The sequence below is a fragment of the Egretta garzetta genome, unplaced genomic scaffold, assembly GCF_000687185.1.
Source record: "Egretta garzetta isolate BGI_Z169 unplaced genomic scaffold, ASM68718v1 scaffold51, whole genome shotgun sequence".
NCBI lineage: Eukaryota > Metazoa > Chordata > Aves > Pelecaniformes > Ardeidae > Egretta > Egretta garzetta.
The window spans coordinates 26,528-54,263 of NW_009258549.1; the positions used below are offsets into that span (position 1 = coordinate 26,528).

At 46.3% G+C, this 27,736-nt stretch overlaps 1 protein-coding gene across 1 annotated transcript in view; it reads left to right on the forward strand.

Annotated features, from left to right (window-relative positions):
* BTBD11 (BTB domain containing 11) overlaps positions 1–27,736 on the forward strand; it is a gene marked incomplete at its 5' end in the record, with an annotated part of 51,057 nt that overhangs the window by 20,573 nt on the left and 2,748 nt on the right. Inside the window, 10 exon segments of the mRNA XM_009647662.2 lie at positions 788–889; positions 1,994–2,087; positions 2,197–2,347; positions 3,947–4,161; positions 5,590–5,768; positions 17,830–17,935; positions 18,718–18,820; positions 21,334–21,415; positions 22,446–22,514; positions 25,493–25,606. Of these exon segments, the coding sequence (XP_009645957.1) occupies positions 788–889; positions 1,994–2,087; positions 2,197–2,347; positions 3,947–4,161; positions 5,590–5,768; positions 17,830–17,935; positions 18,718–18,820; positions 21,334–21,415; positions 22,446–22,514; positions 25,493–25,606 (1,215 nt within the window).

Genomic DNA, 27,736 nt, shown 5'->3' on the forward strand with positions numbered 1-27,736 from the left:
AGCCGTTATTCATCTTCCCCAATGTCTACATTAGAGGCACCAGGCACTAAGGCATAGCAAATGGAAGGAGCAATGTGAAAAATACCATTTTGTTTTCTAAGGATATAGTTTGCATCTCTTTTAACTGTCACCACCCTGCTCTTTTAACTCAACTCAGACAGGAGACAGCGGTAAAAAGGAGTTTTCTTAACACATCCCTGAAATGCCGCTCTGCCCCATCACTTCTCAGCTGTCTTTTTTTTTTCCTCCTGTGGAAGAGGAGGAGCCTGGAAGCACATCTGCGAACTCTAGCGTAGGGCTTGTGATGTGTCTTTCATGACGGCAGCGACAAAAGTCATACTGATTTATGTGGAAAGAATTTCTTCGGGCCTGAAGCTATCCCAAGACCTGGGGCTGTGGATACATGGTCTGGAGAAGTCAGTGGGAGTGGTCCTTAGCTGCAGAGTATCCTGATCCACCCCTGCTTCCCCAGTGTGTGCTGCTGTAACTAGCTGTGGATGTTATTGACCTTGTGCAAAAGTATCTGGTGGCCAGTGGTTTAGATGGAGCTACAGTAGTTGGTAAAAAGACTTCATTTGGTATGAACTCTATTCAAGCTGTCAAATCAGCATGACCAGTTTTAATATTGAGAAAATTTTTGCAGGATAAAAATGAAGCCAATCATTTTATAAAGCACCTTTCCCAGGTTTTTTATTTCGCTTATTCCCTCACATGCCTGGCTTTCAGGCAGGTTGAATTTTATTACGTATAGCTCTTTAAAAAAAAAATAACTTTAATTTGTTTGTAGGTTGTCAGTACTGCTCATAAATACCCATCCGTCCACCCTGAGACCCGCCATTGGACAGCTCTGACATTTGCTGTGTTGCATGGACATATTCCTGTAGTTCAGGTATTATTGTATTTCCCTACCTGCATCTCATTCTTTTGTTTCTCCTCTTCAGTTCTAATTACATCCATCTCAAACCAGTATCCTCTTGTCATACTCATATTGGTTACTTCTGATTTTTCTAGAGTGTACTGATATATGAGACCTATTATATAATGAATACAGTGTTCAAACCTTAACCAATATGAGGTTTAAATAGGGCAATTTTAAAGCAAAGTTGCACCAAAGAAAGTCTGACAACTCCTTGTGCTCCTTCCTGACCACTTGTTTTATATGTTTGTTTACTCATTCATTACACTTTCTTACACAATAATGTTCTAGCAAACACAAAATCGCTGCCTTGGTGGGGGAGAGGTGGACAACAGCCCTTGTGCTGCTCCAAAGGGGGAGACGCACTCGCTCTCCTCACCCCAGCGAGGCGTCGCGTGGGATATGCTGGTTCTGTGCTTTGGTATCTCGAATGTCGAGAAGGTTCTTTCTTCAAAACAGCTGTGTCTGTGGCACACTTAATGAAGCACCAAAACTGTGAAAGGCCTCGAGACAGAAGTGGCCAAGAGGGGGTTGGAGCGCAGGCTGCATCCTGCTCTCCTTGGCCACTTTTGTTTTCAGTGTTGTTGTTATTTACGTGGAATTGTCCCTGATGGAGATCACAGATTTTGAACTGTGATTTCTTCTTAAGAATTGGCTTTCTTTTGGCCATGTCTTTATATAAAAGATGGAGGCAACTGAAATCTGATCCATTTTAGGATGGTGTTGGGCTTCTAGAAGACCATGAAGGAAGGATGCTTGTTGGGCTAATTTTCAGTACTTCCATGTTCAGCGCATTACTTCCTAACACTGACCTTACCCCATTTCCCATTCAGAAACACTGTGTTACACTTTTTTGGCTCTGAAGTTGGACACTAGTGCTCCTGGTGTCTGGCAGCATAAAATGAGCGAAAAAAGGGATCAGTTTGCCTCTGTGAAACAATGGGCAGAATTTGCATGTCACTTGTTTCCATCGTATCTGCAGATAACAAGAAGCATTAGACTCTCATTCGTCACTGTTCATGAACTCTGAAGGCTGTGATACTCCCAGTTGCTCTAAATGGTGAATTTTCTTTCTAGCTGTTGCTGGATGCTGGAGCAAAGGTAGAAGGTTCCTTGGAGCATGGAGAGGAAAATTACTCTGAAACTCCTTTACAGTTGGCAGCAGCTGCTGGTAAGGACTTTCTCCTCCCACCATAATAAATACTTCAGTTGGGTTCTGTGGTTTAGGTAGGCAAATACTGAAATTTAAAAGAAGTAAAAATGCATCTCTTGACTTGCAGGAAATTTTGAACTGGTCAGTTTGCTGTTGGAGCGAGGAGCTGACCCCATGATAGGAACAATGTACAGGAACGGCATTTCCATGACTCCACAAGGTGACATGAACTCTTTCAGTCAGGCTGCTGCACATGGACACAGGTAGAGTGGGAACAAGTCTAGCGGCATCCCTCAAGTGCTTATTTTTTGCCTGGGCATCCAGTTTCAGCAGACGGGTGAAAGTTCTGCATGAACAATTGAACATGCCACCAACTGAGCAGAGATGTAAGGCTTTTTGCTAGCATGTGAATTTAACCAGTTGGTGGTACAAGCTGCTTTTTGATAGATGATTTAAAAAAAAAAAGGAAGGGGACTCCTCGTGGTGTGTTGCAATGCGATGTTTGTTAAATGGTAGCTGATGTGATGGCAGAAAGGAATGCCAGAGACATTCCTTCTGAATTTCTTGTTGACCTATTTCTCAGGTTTGGGGTGGATTGTGTCTGTACTGCTGCAGCCTTAATTGTCATTGAACAGAATTTCTGCATCTGTGTTTACTGTGAAGTCCTGTGTGCTGTAATGTTGTATGTATGCTGCAAATTTAAAACAAACAAAAAAAAAAGTAATGAGATGAGCACCTGGCATGCATGATCTTGCAACGCTCAGGAGTTGTCTGCAGTGTAATGGATTAGTATTATGATCTTCACGTTCCTACTTTTCTGATTGTAGCCATCCAGAGGAACATAGATACAGGTTAGAGACAGTACCTACCATCTGTTTGCTTAGAGATGAGCTGCCAGTCTAACAACGTGCTAACGGCATGTCAGGGCAGGTTCACACAGCACTGCCCATCTGGACCCTGCGAGGGATCCCTGGGACAGAGAGGACAGTTTGGTTATTGGGGTCTCATGTTCACTGCTCCAGCCTTGCTGCTGGCTGGTGTGAGTGGGAGATGCATGCCCGAGGAGGACCTGGGGGCTCTTCTGGGCTTGGCTGCTGGCTGCGTGTGTCACAGGCCCTGATTCTTAGGTTCTTACCTGTACACCGCTCATGCACACTCCCTCCTCCTTCCCCCTCTGCCCCAAATTTGTTTGGGACACGCCATTCCCTGCTGCCTCCCCACGCCGGGGTCTGAGCAGGTGCAGGGAGAACATTGGGAGTACAAGGGAGGTGGGATGGGAGCCAGCCCAGTTTCTCTTCTCACAGTTGCAGAAACCGAGAGCAACTCTGTTGAGATCCATGAAGTTACGCTGGTATGAACCTGAGGGCACCAAGTCTCTGAGTTTGGGCTTTGCTATTTGATGACCCAGCCACATCAGTGGCTTTGCAGAGTAGTCCCAGATGTGTTTGAACCTGCCCTGACTGGCCTCGTTGAATGTCTAGCTGCTCCAGCTTTCCCAGACTGCTTTGAGTGTTAATCAAGTGGTGGTGCTTTCAGTAGCTCCAGGCAGCTCCCTTCTCGAGTGGCCTCTGTATCGAAAGTCCTGAGCGCTTGTCCAGAGGCGCCTCAGCCTTCCCTGACTGTGGGAAGAAGTCTTGAGTCACGTTTAGCTCATGGGTCTCTGTTCCCACGAGATGCCACCACTCGTGCGACATCTGTGCGGTTCCTGTCACAACAGCAGCGTCTTGCAGACATGGCCCAGGCAGTGCAGGTGGGCTAGCAGGAGCGGTGACCGCCTCAGGTCTGCTTTCAGCTGGTCCTGGCATTAAGGGGAGTAATTTCCTGGATAAGTGTCCTAAGCTGCCACGTCACAGCAAGTATCCTGGGCACAAGGAAAGCCTAGCCACAAAGCTTGCCCAGCCGGAGAAGGAGAAGAGCGATATTCTGTCGCTGGAGGAGATCCTGGCGGAGGGGACAGACTTGCCCGACTCGGCAGCAGCTCCACTCTGCGCCAGCCGCAACAGCAAGGCCAAGCTGAAAGCCCTGAAGGAGGCCATGTACCACAGCGCCGAGCACGGCTACGTGGATGTGACCATTGACATACGGAGCATAGGTCAGTCCCGGCGCCCCCTCTGCTGCAAGAAACGTGTCTCTCTCAGCGGGCTGTTGCTTAAACCAACCACAGTTGCGTCTTCCTCAACCTCTGTGGAAGCAGAAGGTGATGGGGGATCTGGCAGGTTCCCAGCCCATTTTGGCTTCACAGCATACCCCACTTGGGGGCCACTGGCACTTTTCTGCAGGAGGGAATGGTGTCCCCCAGCAGCCATCTTCACGGCTGCTTGGCAGAGCGTTAGCTAAGGCTCTGGGGCAGTGTTTGGCTCCCAGAGGCCACCTCCAGCAGCTCCTCTTGTGCTCCACCATAAAGCACTCCACCATTAAAACATATTTATTTTCTGAGGTTTGTGAGCTTCGGAGAGCAGGAGTGGGGAACTGGTTTCTCCATGTGCTAATTGTGCCAACATGGGGCTTGAGCATCATATCAGCCTGTTGGGAAATGGCTTCTGCCCATGGGGAGGGTGGCTGGGTAGCGTGGCGGGGAATCGGTCTGGTCTGTGTGTTTACCATCCCCACGCATCTGCATTCAGGGAGAGACCTGGGTGCCTGGCATGCCTCTGCCTGCTGCACCGCTCCAGCCCCAGAGACATCCAGCGTGGGTCGGGGCATGCGGTGGTCTGAGCAGTGGCTCACTGGGTGGGCTGAGCAGGCAAAGCACTGGGTGGTGAGGGAGAGGAGAGCGATGGGGCTGCTCTCCAGGCGCTGGACGTTTGCTGAAGTGGAAAGAAAAACCTTTTGTAGCCAAACACCAGGCTTGCGTTTCCTCCCACTCCGTTCTGCAAGAGAAGAAACTAGGTCACCTCCAGCCTGGTGCCTGCAGAAGTACATTAGCTCTGTGTGCTTTCTCACTCAGTGCATGGGAGGAGTTCCCTTTAAGTTCCTGGAGAGTGGTTCTGCCACGACAAAGTACTTGAAAAGGCTGATCTGCTTAACTTGCCCAGTGCTGCTTAGGGAAAACAGTAATGATCAGGAGAGGACATGGGGCAGTGCTTAAAAAAAGTTCTAATCTGAAGACCACCAGTTTGAATCCAGGTGGGTAGTGACCAAAACTGGGTTTTTTTACCATTTAATGTCTCTCCAGGGCCACATTCAAACAAATGAGCTAGTGTAAATCTAGTTTCCAAAAGGCTTTTGCATCACAGAGCACCACAGCAATTACCACAAATTGGCAGTCTCAGCAGAGAAGCTGAAGGCTAGATGAGCAGAGAGACCACAGTCTTCTCTTAGCATTTGGAGGAAAGCCTCTGTGCATTAGGTCTGGGATGTCCTGATAACCACCAGCCTTTTCAATCAGGGATAAATAGGAATTTGATTTCTAGGGTTATTTGGCAGCTTTTGCTTGAAGTCTTAACATAACTAAAGGTAAAAAAGCAGAAGGGCACATCCTTCTCTGGAGCTGGGAATGAGCTCTGTCCTCTGTCCATAGGTGTCCCCTGGACACTGCACACGTGGCTGGAGTCCTTGCGCACGTCCTTCCAGCAGCACCGACGACCCCTCATCCAGTGCTTGCTAAAGGAATTCAAGTCCATTCAGGAAGAAGAGTACACAGAGGAGCTCATCACACAAGGCTTGCCTCTGATGTTTGAGATACTGAAAGCCAGCAAGGTAGGATAAATTATGCTTTTTAAAGAAATCAGCCTCATTCCCATCCTATAAGACACAAACCTTGCAATACTGTTTTTGCACAGCTGTCCCAAAGCTTGTTTAGACTGTATAGGATTATTATTCTTTGTATTATGTATCTTGGGCTTTTTTTCACTGTGGAATCATGGGTTAAAAACACACAACTAATCACATCTCCTGCCAGAACAGCTGAATACTGATGTTAACAATAAGCTGGAGAGACAACAGAAGCCGATGCACAGTGGTGAAATTCAAGTCAAAAGGATCACTGCAGGATGGCAAGAGGTGTTGATAACCAAACCAGCTCAAAGAGTAACTTTACCCAGCTTGTTTTACAGGACCGTACAACAAAGCTAATATTCATGTTTGCTTTGGATTTCTTGAACCTCTCACATGACTTTCTCCTCCCTTCATGTGGGATTTGGACTCTTAAACTTGTGGGGAGGCTGGCTTCTACAAGCACACAACAGGGTCATTTTTAAAATCTTCTGTGTGAGTGTTTGTACTTGCAGCCGCCCCAGATTTATTCTTTCAGCTGGCATTTTCTTAGCCAGACAAATCAGACTAACAAAATCTTTTGAGGGAGGTACCGTTGGGTATGCAAGTATAATAGCAAAGGGAGTGATCATGGGGCAGGCAAGGAGAGAAAAATCTCTTACGTAGTGAAGGCCGGATACTTCCTTTTAAAACTTGCGATAACCAACAGTCTCTTCTCCACTGGTCCCCCTGACAGTCAGTTGCTCCCAAGGAATGCCCAGTCAACTTTACTGTTACCGGAAAATCATTTTAGTAATGAAAAGCATCAAAAGGATTTTATTGCTGTTCTTTTTCTCATGCACCACAATACATCTTGCTATGGTCTTCTAATTGTTTTACTGGGAAACAAGTAACATTTCTCACCCAACTGTACATGTAATGGCAAGGAGCAAATTTTTTAGCACCTGCAGAACTAACTTAAATAATGTGAAAAAGGAAGAGGTTCTGATACTTGATACTAAAAAGTTCCAGACTTAGTACAGCTAGGGAAAGCCTACATGGATTTATTTCTTGTATCCTGCTGCAAAAGAGGACTTGGGCTACAGTCCCAAGCAAATCCTGAATATTTGTTCCGGCAATTGTTCTGATTTTTGCTCCCACAAGCCTTCCCCTTGGGAGTAGTTTGTATTGGATGGGTATTTGTGGAGAATATTTGAGGTAGCTTTTAGGAAATCATTCCAAATCTTAGGATTGCTAGATTCCTTGTTCTGCACTTGCTTGGGTTAATGTATGTTCATCCAGAAACTACCAGCAAGGTGCTGTTTGGTTTGAAAGCTGCTATAAGACTAATTGTATTGAAAACTTAACAGAGATTAAATTTAGGCTTTGTGATCTAGGATGAGGAATGGTGGCTTTAATTGTTCTTCTCTTGGGTGGCTGAAGCTAAACCCAATGATCATCATTAGAATAAGTTATTTACATACCTTTGGGACGTAGTAGACTGGGTCTTCCAGAGTCTCTTGTAGGACACACGGAAACAAATAAGACTGCTACCTTCTGCTTTGGGTTCACTTAAAACCTAAAATGGGGAGGGTGAAACAACTGAAATACCACAAAAAAACCTCGACAAAGAAGAAATCTGTGCTGATCTTTATTCCTGCCTCTGGGCCTAAGGGAGCTGCCTGTCTTCGCTCTTCATGAGCATGCATATTCAGAAACACACGCGCATATACTGCTTCATATTCTTAGAAAAATAATGAATCATTCTGGGACATTGGAAGGGTTTACAAATTGTCTGCAAATGGCATGAATTATTGCAGTGGTCTTGTCCAAATGGCCTCTCGCAAAGCTCTCCCAGACAGAAATGAGGACAGACTCTATGCAACCCCTTGGAAGGAATCAAAATAAATTCATTTGCAGGAGAATGAGCCAATAAAAGTTCTCCCTGGTCACTCTGTACAAGGCAGCCGAGAAAAGCTGAGATTCAAAGGATCTTCTGTTCCCCTTCTCTGGAAGGGCTGAGAGCAGAGACTGTGTTTTATATACACCCACAGAATGGAAATCACCTTTAAGAGGTGCAGAAGGGCCATAACTGTGGTTCACATCCCTCTCTTTCACCAGCAAATTGTAAAGTTCTGCATCTTGTGCAGCTGTTGGGAGAGAAGTTTGATTTGCTCACATGGACATCCTTCTCCCTGTGGGCTGGGAACTTTGAGAGAGATTACGACTCTTGTTAAACATCACAGTCTAGCCCAGGACCTTTTCTTAATGAGTTTTTCAGGGCAAAAAGAATAAAGTAAGCAAGTAGGAAGCACAGAGCCACTTAGCATTTTTTGGCTGATGTAAAACAAGATGTCCCGTTTGCTACATATTGTGATGTTCAGTATATTTTAATTGCATAGCAACTTGCACCTAATAGAATTGGCATTTTGCATTCCTATAAATAGTGCTGACTATCCCGTAATCTCAGAATAATTTGCAAATATTAATGAGTTGAGATGCGGAAGATCTTGTCCTCCCTTTGCAAACAGGGAAACTGAGGTAATTAAACCAGCAGATTTTCAGTGCCTTGTAGAGCGACAGTCTCTGCCTCAGAAGCTGTGACAGCCTGGATAAGCCAGACAGCAATTTGTAATTTGGTCGGAAAGATTCTCCAAAAATTCTGCAGAAACACAGGGCAAGTCTCAGAGTAGGAAGCACATCTTCTGACCCCGCCTTCTACTTTGCACTGTCGGACAAAATATTCTTGTAGGTTCCCAGGCTGTGAAAAAAGTTCGATACTACAAGAATGAAAAGATTAAAGAAAAAATAACGGTTACTTACAAAAACACCATCAGATATATGGAATCCCTTTGCCTTTAGATGCTTTTTAAAATGCCTGTTCCTAGAGGATCCAGATGTGAAGGTTTATGTGGGAGCTCTGCGACCAGCCAGCACTGACACTGGTGTCCTATGGGGTAGCAGGGTGGCACTCCGCTCCCATTTATGTGCCGGGATGCTGACAATAGAAACAAAAATAAAATTAGCAGAAGTCCTGATGCTGGAACACAAAACTGCAACAAAAATTGGCAAATCAGGCAAAACTGGCTGAGCCGAAGTCCCTAGTTTTATTGCCTCTCTTCAAGCTGTGAAATAAGCGGGGGAGAACAGTGAATAGATTGCACATCGGTTGTTCGCTGCTGCATGAAAGCCCTGGAGGAAGGCTTCCAAAAGCACAAATGAAGGTTCGATACCCAGCTCCTGGTGGCTTTCAGTGGGACAGAGCACTTTCATTTCCTTTCATGCCTTTAATGTCTTTATCAGCTGCACCATTGAGAATTGGATGGCAAGCAGAGAAGTGGCAGTATTTCCATGCTGGCAAGGCAGAGCTGCAAGAACAGGCAGAGAATTGCTCTGCGCTCGCTCCCCCCGCGGTTCCTGCTGTCGTGCAGTGAGTTTGGGTCATTACCAAACCGAAGACCAGAGACAAAGTACTCTGGAGAAAGCAGCATCAGTGGAAAGGAGACGGAGAGCTTGGTTTGAGGCACTTTCCTAAGAGCAAGCAAAACTCAAACCGGGAAAGCTCTGACACTAAAACTGTCAATGACTCAGTGGTGGTGGATTTTGGCCACAAGATGAGGAGGAAAGGTGCTGCTGTTTTGGGATGGATTGAATCTCTTTGGCAGACAAGCACACAAGTATAGCCTGCTAGAAGTTGTTTGGACAGGGCTGTGTGAGATGAAAGTTGGAGAGACACTTCTGGGAGTGAGTAGTAGCCCTGAGCTAAACTTCAGCTGCTGCACAGAGCAGATTTGAGTCCCTCAAAGCTAAGATGACACTGGAGATCTTGTTACAGAAGAAGGATAGGAAGATGCAGCCAGATTCCTGCCTGTCGGTATCTGTGTTGTGCTCTTTGTGGCCTGGGGAAACCCCCAAACTTCTCATTGGAAGCTTTCCCTTGCCTCCAGCCAAGGTTGACATTGGCTTTGCCTGAGCTTGGCTCTGAACTGGATTTGCCTGAGCTTGGCTCTGAACTGGATTGCTCTCCTGCCCCATGTTGGAGGACCATATTTGCCTGAAGAGTGGGTGTGCTTGAGGGCTGGCCACGGCTCAGAGATTGCCCTCCCCCCACCCCCCACCCCAGATAGAGGCTTCTAAAAGAGCTGCATGGAGGCTGCACCCAGATCTGCAGGCTTGTAGTGCCCGAGTTGGGGCTCGCAGATCAGCTCTTCCATTTTTGCAGGGAGGTCCTCTTGAGAATAACGTGCTGAACGTGTGGGATGCTTCTTTGTCCCCTGTCTACAAAAATCCTGGAGCTCTTTCAGTTTGATCTTGACATTTCCACAACCTGAAAAGAGACTCAAAACCACAACCTTGGAAGTTAAACACATCTGGCCATTGGAGGAGGTTGGTCTTAGATTTCCACTCCGAAGCTCAGTGTGAGCTTGAATTGTCATTAAAATCACCCAGCTCCATCCATGCGGACAAGCCAGCGCCGTTGCCGGTAGTACGAGGTTATGAGCCAGTTTCATCCACTCCCTCTTCTGTGTACAGCAATTTAGATCAGAGTGTCCTTGGCCTAGTTTTTTTGAGAAAAAATACAATCTTTTAATTCCAAATAATCTCTCTTAAATCTTTCTCCCTTCCCCCCCCCCCCCCCATAGTATGGGCGGGAAGCTGCGGTTTGCTGTTTGCTGTTTGGATGTTTTGTGGGCACGCGTCGCTGAGGTGTGTGCGTTAGTCCCCATGGGCGTTGAGTGCACGTGCTGAAGCGTCGCCTAAAACTCTGCCTGGCCCTGCAGGGGCTTCACTCCAGGAAAACTTGGCTAAGGACTACAAGCATTCCTGATAGTGTATTGTCCAAGACAAAATCAGCTTGAAAAGTCGTGGGAGTGGTCCTTCATTGCCCTTCCTAAGTTGCATTCTGCAGCTTTCTCTTCATCCTTTCCACCGGTAACAGGGTAGTTTATTTAAATTTTATCCCATTACTGAGGTGTTGATCACACTGTGCAGCCAGGCTTGTTGAAAGATAGAGGAAATGACTTTGCAAAGTTGTTTCCTCGGAATTTAAAATTCCTGCAGAGTTTCACCAACTTTACAAATTGCATTGCTGCCTATAGGCAGCTGAAGAAAGCTGCAGGGGTGCACAGACTCTTTTGGAAGGCTGAGCTGTTTGAATAGCAGCCATCAGTCTGGTGTTGACAGTTATTGAGAACAACTAAAATTTCAAAACAGTAACCAGTTTTTAAAATTCCAAAAGGATTCAGGCTTGCGGGTATCTTGAGAAACCTGGCCTATATAATTTAAAAGCTGGAGTACTCTTTCAGCAGTGACTTAGCCACTTACAATCCAAAAACTCTTAGAAAGTAAAGCTTAGGGGTTTTTTTAAATAAATCTCTTCAGAAATAGGAGTGTGTATCCTCTGTCACAGATGTAGTAACTACTGAAAAAAATTTTCACGTCTCCAACAAACAGAAAGCAGCAGGAAAAGCTGAACCACCTGCCTGCTCTGTTGCAGCAAAACGTTCAGAAGCTGAAGCTTGAGATGCGCATCCTGTTTTTTTATTGCTGTGGTCTTTCTGGATTTAATTCCTCTAAAACAAATGTCGGGAGAGGTTCCTCAGAGAATGTCAACAGACTCAGCTCATACGTCTGTTCTACAGAGTCCAGGCACGATGGTCAGCAAACATCAGCTTTCTCCCTAGGTCTGCACGTGACCTAGAAAGTGACGATGAAGGTGCTAGAAAATTCCCCTTTTTGTCCCTTGCTTCACTATGGGCTGAAATGAATATTTAAGATGGGCTTGAATGAAGCTGAGTTTTGCTATATGAAGCCAGACTACCCTGTTCTGCAGGAAGGGCTTAGATTAGAGGGGAGAGGTGCACCCTGTACGGCACATGGGCAGGCACTGGGTCGTGCTCAGCTCCTAGGGGAAAGAACTCTCCCATGGGAGAGTGCTGTGCAGGTTTTTCCTGCGGATCAGGAAAGACCCCTCTATGCTGGGTGAAATTTTACTCCCTTGTTTAAACTGCTTTTCAACAGAAAATTGAGGTTTTACTATAATGACAGGTTTCATTAGAATATTTGTTCTCCACATGATATTTTACCATTCTTGAAGAAATTAACACCTGAAAATGGAATAATTTTGGCTGGCGACTGAAATAGTTTAACTGAAGAAAAACGTGGACTTTCTGAAGAGGAAGCAGACACACCAAAACCTGCACTAAAAATAACCCTGAAGACATTCTAGGATGCTAAAGTGCCCACTTACGGGTTTCGTGGAGTGGCTAATGCCCTTCCGTGTGTCAGCTAGGGCCCAGCCTGCGCTCAGTGATTGATCTTTTGTCTGGGACTTCGACTGATTTCTTAAGGCAGGTTTCACTGTTCTCAAGTAATTGCAGCGATCCCTAATGGTTCCCATTGTCACCTGTAGTACTTCTGTGTCTAAACAGTTCAGAGTAACCAGGACGCGAGTTATCCACACATGTACGTCGTGCATTCTCCATGTGAGATGCGAACGCCAGGTACCGAGTGGCATGTTAATAACAGGCTGTTAACCCCATCTTGTGTTTTCATAATGCAGATTCAGCTTCGTACTAACACAGGTTTGATTTCTCCCCCCACCGCCCCCTACCCTCTGTCTGCTTTCTAAAATGTTTCCCTGCCAGAGGCAGGAGACGTTTCTTCATTTACAATAAATAAATGACATGGATGTGACACCTGCCCTTTTCTAGGCTCTCACCCAGGGATTAGACTGTGCCCGGGGATCTGAGCTTTTTACATACAATGCACAGCTGTGATATAAAGAGCCTTTTGAAAGGGAGGCTTGGCAGCTTTCCCAGAAGCTAACTGAAGGGTCCATTTGTGCCTTACCTGTGATTAATTCTTTTCCGTTTGTTTTGCAGTGGAAGGACTTGAGCCCGGCACTAACAAAACCCATTTTGTTACTCAGTTCACTGCCTCTAACTGTATCTCCAACCTCTGGGGCTTCCCTACCTTTGCAACTGTTGACTAATATTAATTATGTGTATGCTGTTTAATCATCTAGGAGTGACCCTCTAAAGTGGCATTTAATCAGTTTTGAGGCAGCTGGCAGAAGTGAATTATGCAAGAGGACCATAGCGGAAACACCTGGGCAAGGATGGAAAAGGTTCAGAGAGAGATGGCAAAGAAAGTTTCATAGAGTTGGAGTGCTGAAGGCTGGGGGTCCGTGGAAAGCCCTCTGCGTTGCTTCACTCATTCTTTATCACCTCTTTCTGGGAAGAGGGGAGCATAAACAGAGGAATAATTCATAGAATCATAGAATTGTCTAGGTTGGAAAAGACCTTTAAGATCATCACGTCCAACCGTTAAATTCAAGGGTGTTCCAGCGTGTCGTGGAAAGAAGTTCATGGATGAGTCCTCAGTGGGCTTGGGGTATCCTTGGGGTCACCGCTGGAACAGCTGGTGGAGACTGTGCATGAAATGGGTGACTATGAACAGTGCTTCTGCTACCCTGCATTTAGCAGAGAGCTGGGTGTCCCCGGCATCCTCAGGACCAGGGAGACGAGAGATACCTTTCCCTGTTCCTTGAGCAGCATGGTTTCTCTGCTTGCTGGGGAGATGTGTATTAACAGGCAGATGCCGAGCCCAGAAGAGTAAGTGTGTTACGTTTCTGCCTGAAGTGGTGAGCTTTCGGTTTTGGGGCTTTGTGGTAGAGGAATTTGAGAGCCTGGCACACTGAGGTTAAAACGGCATCAATGGGGCTGAGCTGGTGAGGGTGACATCAATAGAAGGAAAACCCAAAGTACTGCTTGGGATTTTAGAGGCAAAGAAAAGCAACCTAACTTGTTACCACTGTAGAGGGCAGCCACATGGAGGTGGTGGGATATCTATAGGCCAGTAAGGAGAAATGAGCAATCCAGAGAGATGTGGTGGGGGAACGGGGGAGCCTGTGAAGAAGAGGCAGCTGAAGCAAAGTGTGCTCAGAGAAGAGCAAAACCTTAGCCTAACTGCTGAATCTGATCCGAGTTTCCCCCTTGAGAGTTTGGAGCATAGCCTCCAAGATGACCTGTATCTTCCACAGGTACTGGAGAGAACTGGCTATGTATTTCCCAGGTGTGTCCAGTACCTTGTAGGACCACATCCCAGAAAGGCTAGGCTGGGTTGAACTGGGTAAGCTGGAATGGAGCAAGCTCTCCCAGGGTATGCGCCGAAGTGTGAAGGAGCCTTTCCTGAGTCCTGCCACAGACCTTCATCAGATGGACATTCAGGAAAAAATACCCTTGCACTCCCCACCCAGCTCTTCACCTCTTTTCAGATCAATCAACTAGTCATCTCTGCTCCAGCAACTTGAAAACCTTCAGCTTTGCTTCAGAAGAATTTATGAATTCCCCTTGCAGTCCGAGTGCGTTCACCAGGAGTGGGGAATTCCTTTAGATCTCTGCTGAAGAATGCTTTTAAGTCAGGAGACTGCTTGTATCTACAAAGCAAAGTTGCTTGTTCACCGACCAACTCTCTGCTGGAAGCACCGTCTCCCTCAGAAGATTCATTGTTGTTCCCTGTTCCCTCTTGCCTGTCCGTAAACTGCCCCATGGCTAGGTAAATATTTTTATTATATCCTATGCCAAGCTTCTTTCCCCCTGCCACAGTAGGAGGCGCACATCATCTCCCTTTGACTGCGAATGAACACCCATGTCTGGAAGGAAGCTGGCCTTGCTCCAGATCTCAACCTTGCACATCCTGGCACAATGTTTTCCAACATCAAGCTGTAGCAAGAAAACAAACTTCAGTTTGCTCCTCCAGTGTTAATATCACCACCCCACAACTGATGCAGCAAGCTCTTACAGCTGTTCTTTCACAGTCAGCTGGTAGGGTGGTAGGATAAATGGAGAAGCATTACCCAGCTTGGTGCTTAAATGGGATGGACGTGGTAACCAGGGTGGCTTCTGAGCTTCCTGGTGCAGGCACTTTGCCAAGGGGAAGGTTGAATAGGCTGGACATGTCCTCCTCTGCCAAGAGCAATGCTGGTGCCCCAGGTCATGGACTCTTGCAGTTGTGGCCAGTTACTTCACAGGCAGCCCAGCTCAGCCTGCTCTAAGAGCAGGATTTGGCTTAAAAAGCCATTTTTTTCCCTTTGCCATCCAATTGCAGAAAAACGTGTCCGTTTTCTGTCTCCTCTTTGCTGCCTCTTTCTGCCTGGTTTATTGGGAAAGCCAGCAGAGGCTGTGCAGGGAGCAGATCCAGGGCCACAGCCCTGTGAGCTTGGCTGCGCGCAGGGTGGTGTGGGAAGCGAGCTGGCTCTGCTGTGATGGCTCACCGCTCCCCTCCCTGCGTCTCCAGGAGAAAACTTGCTGCTGCTCGTTAGCAGTGACTAAATGAGCACATGCTTCAGCTTTCTAGCCGAGCAGACTTTTTGGTCTTTCAAGTGGCATGCGTTGTAAGTATTTAATGTTATTGACAGAAGCCAAAGGTCTCCAACCTCTTCTCTGCCAAATTAGAGCAGTGTCCTGTGTTGAAGCTCTGAAGCTCTGCAGTGCATCGAGCCACTGTCTGCTTGATGGCCCTGCTTTCTTTGATGCACCGATCCTAAGGTCTCTTTTCTCTTTGTCCCATCTCTGTTCCATGTCTTAGGTTTTTTAAGCATCTCTCATGTGAACGTATCGCATCTTGAGGTTAGTTTACACCAGGTTTTTCATGGGCTTGCAGGCAGTCAGTGGCAAGATGGCTTTACAATGGGCTTGTGTCTGCACACCACAGGGTTCGTGCCCCGTTGGTGACCCAGGGAGCTGGCAGGACCTCGCCTGTGTAGGCAGGCTCCTGTGGGGTTGCCTGCGTGCGTGACCCGTTCATCGTGCCAGTTGGAGTTATGAGCAGGGATCCCCTTCTCTCACTTGGATGGCTGGGGTTGGCCTGTTATTCCCTGGTCTCAGTGCACCTGGACATCCTGGTACACGGTGCCATGGCTTGGACCAGTGAGTGAGACCTCTGGCTCCTAACGATGTGCTGGGAGGTCAGTACCCAGACTTTCCATCGGTGCATTACCATGGGCACCCCTGGAAGGAGGAGGTGCGTTGCCTTTATTGACGTATATATGTGTTTTTACAAAGCTATTGCCCAGGTACAGCAGTGACTGGGACTGGTGAGTTCATGGACCCACTAAAACCACAGCGGCATAGACAGGGCCTGTGTGCCCTGGCAGATTCGAGAGGGAGCTGCCAGTAGCTGTCTGCTTTAGCGCAGTTACTCTGCTTTTATTCACTGCAGGTAAAGGTGAGCATTGCTCTTCCAATTATGCCTTTCTTCTCCAGAAGCTTCCCTCCGCTCTGAACTGCCGAATTATCCCCATCCTCCATTGTATTTACTGACTTCTTAGCATCTGCCGGATCCAACTGGGAGCTGCCCTGCTGGTAATCAGCATCCCCCCGGACGCGCTCCTCCCTGGCTGACTCAGTCGGCCGCGGCGCTTCAGCACAGCCCTTCCGAGCAGAGAAGCAATTGCTCTTTCTGCCCTCTCTGTCTAGAGCTCTCCCCCCCAGCCCTCCCAGTGGCTGAGTCACTTCCTTCTTTAAATCTGGCCTTAAATCTTCCTTTTCTCTTCGCCCTGTGATTCACTCCCTTTGTGAAGCGCTTTGTTGCAGAGCTGCGGCTGGAAGATGCTGAACAGAGAGATGCTCTCAGTGCAGGACAGCTTCTGTGTCTCAGAGCCACAGCGGTGAGCCCCTCTCCGAGGGCTGTTCCCTGTGCCGTGCTAAATGGTGTCTCTTAGTATCAGTATTTCTCTTATCTTAGCGTTTCTTTCAATGCTACGTCTGACGTAGTAACAGGAGCCAACTCCTGCCTGCAGGCGAGCGCGCGTAATTTCCTTTGACATCAGCCTGTGCCTGTGAGGGCACGGCTCTACCCTTTCCCACCCCATTTGATTAGATGCAGTAAGGGAGTCATTACAGTATCTCTGCCACTCCTCCTTCTCCCTCATGGGATTTAAGGAGCGCTGCTGTTAGAACTGAGCTGAAATGCACTCGGAGAAAGGAAAGCTTCAGTTGCTGCTCTGTAAGCCTGGAGATATTTTTAGTATAACATCTACACTCCTCAAATTTTTATATTAAGGTTATTTTTCTCCCTTACGTTTTTATTTCCTTGGCTTTGGACACTCTCATATCTAAGTGCCTCGCCTTTTCACAGTTTTCTGGTGTGGAAGGGAGTCGCCAACCAACAGGGTAGTTAAAAGGCATCGTCGTGAATTAGCCGCGTGGCACCACTGATCTTGGCTAGACCTGCTCCAGTTACCAGCAAAGAGTGGGATAGAATGTACCAAAGCTTTTAAATCCTGCTTTTGGCTGTGACTTAGGTCGTTAAGCACTAAATCCATTTCACTATCCTTGCGGTTTAGGTGTACAAATACTTAGGTTGCTTAGGAAAGCGTCCTGCGGGTGCCTTGCCCCGGGAGTCTGGGCAGAAACAGGTAAGGCCAGGGACCAGACCTGGTTCTGTGAAGGTCTGGTGGCTCCCTCAGGACAGAGGTGCCCAGGCCAGTGCCAGTGATGTAAGGGCACATTAATGAAACATTTGGGATGGAATGAGGAGATTTGGGAACAGGCTGTGCTGCTTCTGTCACTCTGCAAGGGGGAGGGTCTGCTTGTGAGGCTGCTGTGCTTAGGAAACGCACGCAGGCTTTGCAGCTGGATCTGTTTGGTAGCTCTGAGTTCCTAAACCACGACCAATGACTGTTTCCTAAAGAGCAACAAAAAGTCATTTTCCAGTACAGTAAATTTGCAAAAGAAATGAAATCACTACTGTAAAGGAGCTTTGTTTCTATGGAGGGGACAGGGGCTATGGAGTTTGTTGAGGAAAGAAGACCTCTGGTCTAAGGAGAGGACTTTCATTTTAACTGATTGCTACAGGGGACAGAGCAATGAAGTAAATGAGTGTTGCAGTTTCTAGCAAATACTGATAATACTAAGCTCTGATTTTTTAATAAAGCTTCAGCAATCACATTCTTCAGCTTCAAAACAGGCAACTCTTGAGAACAACGTAACATCTCCTTTGCATACTCATCTCCCCTTGCATACTAAGCTTACATTGCATATATTTGTTTTCTTTTGCTTAGAATGAAGTGATCAGCCAGCAGCTCTCTGTCATCTTCACTCATTGCTACGGACCCTACCCTATTCCAAAGCTCGTTGAAATTAAGCGCAAGCAGACCTCTCGCCTAGGTAAGTGTGAATTGAAGATACTTGTTGGTCTTTCAAGGAGAGCTGTGGGAAGTCCGCGTCGCTGGCTGGGTGCCTGGGGGGGCACGAGTCAGAGAAAAATCTGAATTTGAAAAACTAGAAAGAGGAAAAGCCCCAACCTTAGCCTGACCCAAATCACCTGCTGAAATCAGGAGGGTCATCAGGTGCATAAATCTGCAAAGATTTGCCTGTGTTGCTAATTTGGCTGGGATCCAAGCCTGGGGCCCGGAGCCAAACATCCTTCCGCATCTCAAACCGCTGTGGCTGGCTGTGGGTGATGCCGTGGCAGCACAGCCCTCCCAGCCCTGCTGACGGAGCCCGGGTTGTTTTAATGTGACTGAGAGAAGACCCCAGCGATTTTCCAGGACCTTCTTCCCCGTGGCACGAAGACTTCCCCACACAGGGAGAAGGGCGTAACGGGGTGTAAATGAGCGCAGGGCCCTCTCTGCTCAGCTGCAGTTTGCTTTGCGGAGCAGAGCTGGGAGGCCGTGCCAGCTCCGCACGGCAGGGAGGGCTGGCTGTCGTCTCAGCAAAAGGTCCTCGCGGACTTCAAAGCTTTGAATTCCCTTCATCTGAACAACACGTGGCTGTCTGGGAGGCTTGTCTCAGGCTGTCCAAAATAGCTTTATGAGCTTTACTCATTAAAAGCAATATCCTTTTACGCTATTCTCTTCCTTTATCAAAACAGGAAAATATTCTGTGCGTTCATGACCTCTCCCAAACTGAAGTTATTGGCTTTTTTTTTCTTCTTTTTGTGATTCTAGATCCCCATTTTCTTAACAACAAAGAGATGTCAGATGTTACATTTCTGGTGGAAGGAAGACCATTTTATGCACATAGAGTGTTGCTATTTACTGCATCGCCAAGGTAAAATATAGACACATTTCTGCTTTTTAACAAAAATAGAATTTAATTTTCTGGTCTTGCTTCCCTTTCCGCTCATCTCCCCTCCACCCACCCCACACTCTCTATTGAGATTCTTTGAGGGCTAATGGCCCAATCTTAGTTTTTCCTAAGCAGAACATCTCAACAGCTTGTTTCTGGTTGATCTGCAGGACATTTAACAAGCGCTCCCAGCACTAGATTCCCACCCAGTAAATGATCCATACTTCTGGCCATGCATCTCGCTTCATTCCACTGAGGCACATTTGCATGGAGTTCATTTCTGTATCCAGCTCTTAATCATAGAGGAGTCTTAATATTTTGATTCTTAAATAATCATGTATCCTGTGAGTGGCTAAATCCTGCCTCGCGTCAGCGTAGGCAGTTTCCAGTAAAAACAAGCTACTGTCACACAGTTCATTGACAGCATTTGACATTTTTAAAATAAAATTAAGTAACTATGAAACATACCCTCTTGTATCCAAAGGCAGCACTTGTAGTCTGTTCCCTGTGCTCAGAAGGTTGGACGTGGGTTACCCAGCTCAAACCAACCTTAAAGTTGCTCACAAACCTTATTTGTACGCAGCTTTATAATTAAAGGTGTGCTTTTAAACAAATTTAGCTGACCCTCCATAAGGGCTTATTTCAAGATGTGGCAAGGACAAGCCACTGAGTTTGGGTAGTTTGGGCAACGTGGGAATCGATGCCAGACGTGCTGCCAGCCCACAGCACGGAGTAAAGAGAAGTGCATAAAGCAACTGCAGTGCCTGACCCTGCCTTCAATTAAGGAAGGAGTGCTTTGGTTTAGAGCATATTGGTAGAGGTACCAACACGTTCCAAGGTCCAGCTTTAAACCTACGAAATTGTTTTCGTAGTAGAGTTTGACACCAGTAAAAGCAAATCAATCGTTATCCATATTTTAATTAGCAAGATGCAATTGTAATATGGAAAAGGTTACCATCCAGCAAATGCTGGTCTTGATAGATAAGCCAAGCTTTGCACTACCGCTAGAAGGTCAGATGAATTACCGAAAAGAAGTACAAGGGCAGATGTTTCTGACAGCACATTTCCCATTTTCACCTTCTGATCAAATGGGAATATCTAGTTTTGAGAAATAGAATCATAGAATCATAGAATGTTTAGGGTTGGAAGGGACCACTAGTGGTCATCTAGACCAACCCCCCTGCAGTAAGCAGGGACACTGCTAACTAGATCAGGTTGCTCAGAGCCCCATCCAACCTGGCCTTGAATGTTTCCAGGGATGGGGCCTCCACTACCTCTCTGGGCAACCTGTTCCAGTGTTTTACCACCCTCATTGTAAAAAATTTCTTCCTTACCTCTAGCCTGAACCTACCCTGTTCTAGTTTAAAACCATTTCCCCTTGTCCTAACACAGCTGGCCCTATGAAAAAGACGTTCCCCATCTTTCCTATAGGCCCCCTTTAGGTACTGGAAGGCCGCAATCAGGTCTCCCCGTAGCCTCCTTTTCTCCAGGCTGAACAAGCCCAACTCTCTCAGCCTGTCCTCATAGGAGAGGTGCTCCAGCCCTCGGATCATTTTTGTAGCCCTCCTCTGGACCCGTTCCAACAGTTCCATGTCCTTCTTGTGCTGAGGGCTCCAGAGCTGGACGCAGTACTCCAGGTGAGGTCTCACCAGAGCTGAGTAGAGGGGCAGAATCACCTCCCTCGACCTGCTAGCCACACTCCTCCTGATGCAGCCCAGAGTACGGTTGGCCTTCTGGGCTGCCAGCGCACATTGCCGGCTCATGTCTAGCTTTTCATCCACCAGCACCCCCAAGTCCCTCTCGGCAGGGCTGCTCTCGATCCTTTCTTCCCCCAGCTTGTATTGATACTGGGGGTTGCTACATATGTATATGGCTCACATAAATCTGCAATTATTAACTGGAAATGTTTTTTTTTCCTGAAACTTGTGTCTGAAATTCAGGTTTTGATTATCAGAGAACGGCAACCTATCCAATTTTCTCTCCTGCCTCTTTTTACACAGATGTATTGAGCCTGCATAGAAGCATTAAAAGTCTTAGTGTACTTGCTTTACTGTTGTGTTGGAAAGCAGTTTTTTTAAAGCAGCATAATGGACATAGGCCAAAATTTATCTCCTTCAAAAAAGAAGGTGTGCAGTTTTTAAATGTTGCAGGTCTTCCTAAAGGATCATGTTGCCTCCAAGAAAAAAAAAATAAAAATTTTGGTTTTATGATAGGCATCATTACAGTATCTGAATTTTCTTATATACATTTTATTCTGTTGTGATATTAGATGTATTTTTCCAAAATTTCAAATTGAAATCTCCTAAAAGAGAGGCTTCTTCCTTTTGGTTTGAACTTTATTTTATGTCAGTGTCTGAATCTTGATGCTCTTCGATGACAAATGCATTCATTTCAGTGTACTGTTTTTGCAAGAGCTGATGCTGTCCTTCCACTTCGCTGTACTTTTTCACAGAGATAATTGGGCTGCTATTTCAATCTTGCTCCTTTTTATTTAGGTTTAAAGCACTGCTGTCTAGCAAGCCCTCATCTGATAGTACTTGCATTGAGATCAACTATGTGAAGTACCCCATCTTTCAGGTAAAGTCAGTTCTTGCACGGCATTTGAATGGAACATGTAATAGGAACGCCGTACATGCCCTGTCCAAATTGGTACATAGTTGATAAACACGTAGCTCAGAGTAGTGGTTTCACAAACACAGGCTTCATCTCCCTTTCTACACTGAGCTGCAGAGCACTATTGATTGCAAATGTCGTGCCCGACCAGACACAATAGCATGCATTTCACTTACAAGGCGTATGCGGACAAAGCGGCGCACATCAAGGTAAAGCACTTGATTCTTTCTTCTCTTGTTGGCTCTTCCTGTATTTAATGGACAGGCTTGGAAGAGACACAGTTCATTCCCTACCTCAGCAGTATTGTTTGATGAATTTTTTGCCCTGAAAATACAGAGCTCGCTTTCTGTATATGTAGCGTATACATGCGTATGCTTCCCTTTATTGGAGTCAGAGCTCAGACAGTTCCATGTATCAACTGTTACTGCTGCAGATAATTCCCAGCTGCCTACAGTAACTCTAGGCTTGCTGGAAGCTCACTGCAGAGGGATCCTAGCTGGCTCGCATTACAGCGCAAAGCCTCCCCCAAGCCACCGCAAAGCCTCCCCCCCTCTTTCCTCATCATCCATGCATGCCCACACACAGCTGGGTGAAGGTGGGGGTGCCATAGCCAGGGAGGGAACAAGGGAATAACCCTTATATATGCTATATTTTCCTGAACCAATGATGGACTTAGCGTACTGGGAAATACATTGAAAATTCAGAATGAATTAATCAGCTTCCTGCAAACTGTTTGGAGCTTGCCAGAAAGTCTGGACAATGTGGCTGGTGAGGGTTGAGGCATTAGACTACCTGTGAGAAGGAATTATTGAACTGTGCAGAGAGAGAGAGAAAAACCAAATATATCTTGAAATCAGGAGGTTCGGGCCAGTTTTATCTACAAATCCCTGGTGGTGTTGGAGAGCCTCAGGTATTGCCTGCAATCTTTACATCACCCCCTGTTCCCTGATGTCTTGGATCACTTTTTATAAACACTCCCTTTGTTTTATTGCAGCTGGTTATGCAGTATCTTTATTATGGAGGTGCAGAGTCACTCCTGATTAAAAATAATGAAATTATGGAGGTAAGAGACATTTATCTTAATTGCAGTGGGAGCAATGCTAAGCAATCTGTGTACCATTCACCCAAGGGCATGTGGCCATTGGGCAAGACATGAGCACTCCTGTAAGAGCCAGCAGTGCCTCCCACGGAGTGCCCAGGCTGTCCGCAGTCCTGCGAGAGACACTCAGCCTCCTTCTCTGCTGGTCACCCATTACGGTAACTTTTGCCAGTATGAAGCTGACTGTCAGAGAAGAAAGAGTAGAAAAATTATGATCATCAAGCAAAAAAAAGTATCAGAAGTAAAAATACCTGGTTAGACGCTTTGAGAGGCTTTTTCAAAGAAATGCAAACCTGGTATTACCAAAATCTGGGAGCAACTTTTGGTTTATTACCTCAGGATTACGTGTCCAGACCTCAGGATTACGTGTCAGCAGTGCAAAAGAGTGCAGTTTGGTTCCTCACTTGGGAGAATTCTTGGGCGTGTATCTGCCTTTAACCATGGGAGAAATCCCACTGGAGTCACACTTCAGTTCAATTTCAAGCACATGTCTGTCACATTTTCTGAATAAAACCTTAAGCTGCTCCCTGACATACAGAGACTTCTTTTGCCCCTTTCTCACTGGATGTAAAACATCCAGTGCCGTTGTGCCCATTTGCGAAAGCCAAACCAAGCCAACTGGAGTTGACTGAGCCTTCAGGGTAGCCACATGTCCACAACCTTGCATGGATGTTAAGTCATCCTCTTCCAAATACTCTGTGCTGTCACTGCCAGCTATGATCAGCCTAATGACTCCAACTATATAGAACTTTGAGAAATTTGAGCAAATTCTTGATAGTTATTCAGGGACTTTTCCTGTTGACAGTCACCAAATTATGGCAGCCAAAAAGAATACAGGACAGTAAATACTAAAACCAGAGCTACTTAAACAGCTGATAAGCATCAGTGTACAGATTGTGGTCTGCCACCATGATGTGTTATCGTTGCCTACATTAGTTAGGCTATCCCTATGACACTGCTGTCTGGGGCTTGACTTATACCAAAGTACTGCTAACCATAAGCTGGGAGTGACTCTTCTTTGGGGTACAAGTAGCCAGGGTGAATAAATTCTGATGGGTACAGGGATGCCTGTACCAACCCTGCTGGCAGCCAGAGGATGGTACTAGTCTGGACTGAAATCATCCCTCTCCCATGCAGCGGTGGATTTTTAACTAAGCATACCCACATCGACTTTCTGGGCTTTATAGGAAAAGGTCACTGGTTCTCTGTTTCACTCGCAGTTTTGAAAGAAGCTCCTGAATTTCTAGCCCTTGTAAGACCCCTAAATAAGGGGTCTCAGACGAGGCAGTGCCACGGCTTTATAGGACTGCGTGTGTTATCACCTAGGCTGTTAAAGAGCTCATGCTGCAGTTCAGCTGGCTGCTTGCTCTACTTCTGTGACATCTCAAAACTTTTGTGACTCAGGAATGTATGACTGATTGATTGATCTGTTGATAACAGATCTGGCTACGGTTCCTCACAGTTTAAAGTAATTACAAACCAGCACGTGACTGCTTGGGCCACAGAGGCAGCTGGAATAGGATTTGGCTTTATCTTTCAAAACTGCATTTAGCAACTTGCTTTATTACAAATACGATAACAAGAAGCACCAGAAATACTCCACAGAAATCTTTGCTGCAATTTATAATTGAGGCCAGCTGGCTGCTATCACATCAGCACTGCAGATTTCCAGCACTTGGATTTATTTATGGGATTAAAGCGGAGCTTGAGCAGACTGCATAGGAGAAGTCAGAATAATGTCATGGAAGTTTCAGGGTTTTGTTCCCTTGTACTCCTACCTAGCGGCATGAGAGCCCTTTTGGGACTCCCAGGTTAGCTGTTTGTCATGCAGTCCCAGATAAGGGCCGTGTAAATGCCTGAACACCTGAACTTCTTGGCCGAAGAGACCTGGCTGGGTTAGAGCAAAGTGTCAAGCAGTGAAAAACCCCAACGTGCTTCCTAAGCCAGAGCAGGGAGCCAGAAGCGATTACCTACCATGGAAAGACAGAAAATGAAATTCCTTTTCCCAGCTGTAAAAGGAGAGAAAAGGCGCAATAGGGGAAATCAGCACTACTGAAATCAGTTGGAGAACTCAAAATTTAAGCCGTTTTAACCCCACAGGCTTCAGATCATGCCCACAGCGTACAATGGCATGCAGAGATGCCCAGGGCAGTGGCAGTCCAGGTAGCATGTCCGTGGGGTGGATACAGCACCAACAGGGAGGTCAGCTTGAGTCCTGATGGCAGGAGAGCTGTGGCGGTGCGGCGATACAGACACGTGGCACTAACACGAGTGTTAACGGGGCAGTGCCCCACACCCAGCTGGTGCCCACCTTTGCACCGTGTCTCGCTGAGCACCAGCTCTCTGGAGCCAGACAGTGTTCCATTGCCCCTGGCCTAGGCGTGACCTTACCGCTGCTCACGAGCTAGAGCAAGGAGCATGTGGAGATCTAACGCCATTCCCTTGAGCTTGCTGAGGTGACAGATTTGAAGTTTATTGCCTCTCGAGACTTTAAGACTGCCCAGAGTGGTTATCATCGTCGGGTTGGAATCCCTCTGTACTCTTGGTCCTGGCCCTTCTGCTGACATCCCCACACCCAGCCCAGGTGCTCTGTTTCAACCAGAGCTCAGGAAACGGTTGAACCAGAACCTTTTTTTCCTGGAAGGTAATTGCAGATCCCTCCTTGTAGAGTCACATTTGCAAAGTGACCAAAGACTCTCCAAGGGACCTGAGCAGCCTGTGGTGGTCCCTCCATGTACAACTTCTCACGGTGTGATCTGAGGGGACTGCAAAGGGTTGAAGCAACCAGGCAGCCTTCTCATTCTGACTGTTCGTCAGTACTTCCATGAAAACTGAAGCGGGGGCAGAGAAAAAAAAACCATAATGAAACAGTAAAGAACCAAGCTCTGATTCTGTGTCGCTCAGCAGTTTTGACTATTTTTTTCCTTGCTTTTTTTTTTTAGCTTCTCTCTGCTGCTAAATTTTTCCAGCTTGAAGCTTTACAACGACACTGTGAGATCATTTGCGCAAAAAGCATTAATACAGAAAACTGCGTGGATATTTATAATCATGCCAAGGTAAAAATAACCACATATGCTTGCATGTTATGTGTCTGTCATCATACTCATAGGTCAGTTTTGTGATAAGTAGTGATTGTTACTTATTTAAGATGTGTTATTTACTGGGACTGAGTGTCTAATAGGTACCTAGCATAGTGATGGTCCTAAATCATGTAGCGTAAGAGCATCTGTGGCAAGTGCTCATCCCCTTCTCTAAATGCTTCAAACTCAATTTCAGTGTACCACTGTGTGGCAGACCTATCCCTTATCATGGCAACCCAAACTGCTGAGTTACTCAACAGGAATCACCTAGCTGAATAAGAGGCCTCTCTTTCACCTTCCAAGCTGCATTTTCCCTTTACAGTCTCCTGTTTCCTCCTGCCTGAAGCCCACTGGGGTGATACACTCAGTGCTAGTGACAGCTTGTCAATATATAAAAATGCCGTGTTGTCAAAGTGCAACATCTCCGAGCCGTGCAAGGTTGGTAATGAGAATTTTATGTCTTGGAGAGGTGAGATTTGCAGCTTCTTATTGGAATCAAATTATTTACTTAGCTTGTGAGGGGGCCTAAGTCACTAAGCATAAAAGCATGGCATTTTTTGACCTAGAAAACCTATTTTTGCTCATTGATGGAGGTCAATCCACATTGATTAGTTTCAGTTTTTCTCTTCCGCTTGTGTGCTTAGTAGCTAGACTTTCACTTGGAAGATGGAAATGATACATAAATAGTTGCAATGAAATATTTCTAAAGCATTCCTTAGATGATTTTTTTATATAACTGACATGGTCTATACGAAAGATAAAATGGTGCAGCGTGACAGGGAGGTTTGATTGAACAGAGTAATCCTGCAGATTGCTCCAGACCCCTGCAGATCTGACCTCTGTTCCCATCATTGGATATTTCTTACAGAGAGTAGTGATGTTAGGTCTTGATGTACAGATAACATGCAATCAGTGTTTGAAATACAAAGTTCCACCTATGAAATGAATAAGAAATGAGGTATATCTGCAGATCTATTTGTTGTAATAGAAAAAAAAAATCAGCAGTGCAGGAATCTTTTGAAAAATATTTGATTTATCTTATAGCTCATGTGGGAACTTCTCGATTTGTATTACTGTTACTAAAAGTAAAATGAATAATTTTGTTTTAAAATCACATGCTTTCTTTGAATTGTGAAACGTGGTTGTTGTTTACATCCTGATTGAAGAACGTTCTTATACCAAGCTTTAGACCTGTCTGAGGAAGTTGTATGCTGCTGATGCTGGGACTGAACAAACCCAGTGGCTAAATCCAGCTCCTTGTTTGCCTGCAAGGGCCTCAGCCTGCAAGTTTTTGGTGCCTGCATTTCCCAGTGAGTCAATGGAAACAGCGCACTCGAGAGGCCGGGGTCACGTTTGCGCTGACGTGGGTAGGGCATTGCAGGGATAGCCAAGGTAGCTGTGAGTGTAATCCTGACTTCTGGAATTAGTTAAGCTACATCACACTAGAGCTCTGCATGGGCTAATTTACCCCGCTTCCAGTAAGTTACCCAGGCTAAGTTTCATATTGCTATAGCTAGAAGGTTTCCAGGACCTGAACTAGCACATTTCAAGCTAGTTCAGATACCTCTCGATGACGCCGTCTGCAGAGCAGAGAGGACGCTCCATCTTTTTGCTTCCGGACTGTGTGATGTGCAGGTGATTAATCTGAGCACAGATCGTTCTGCCCAGAGTGCTCCCGTCACACAGCAGCCTCATTTGTTTCTTATGTGAGCACAAGGTAATGGTATGTGGCAGAAGAGGCCAGATGGTCCTGATGAGCCATGGGAGCTCACCAGCAGTTTCAGTGCAGCTTGCCAGCCAACCGTCCGCCTTTCCATGTTGCTCTCTGAAGTGTGGAAGAAGCTTGTGTTAGACAGCAGTGAGGATGGGAATAAGATGATCAGGCACTGAAGCCAGGAACCACCGCCTCCACCAGGAGCAGGTTTTGAGTAACTCGCTCCTGTTGTAGGTACCACTTCTAGTCCTTGTTACTTTGCAGGCTCAGCTGCACCTGCAGGTACTCAGGCAATGCTGGGACCTGCTTTTCCAGATGGGAATGTGCAAACAGGCTGGCCCAGAGAAACACAGAGAGCAGTTTTTGTCATCATGATTGAGAGAAAGATATGA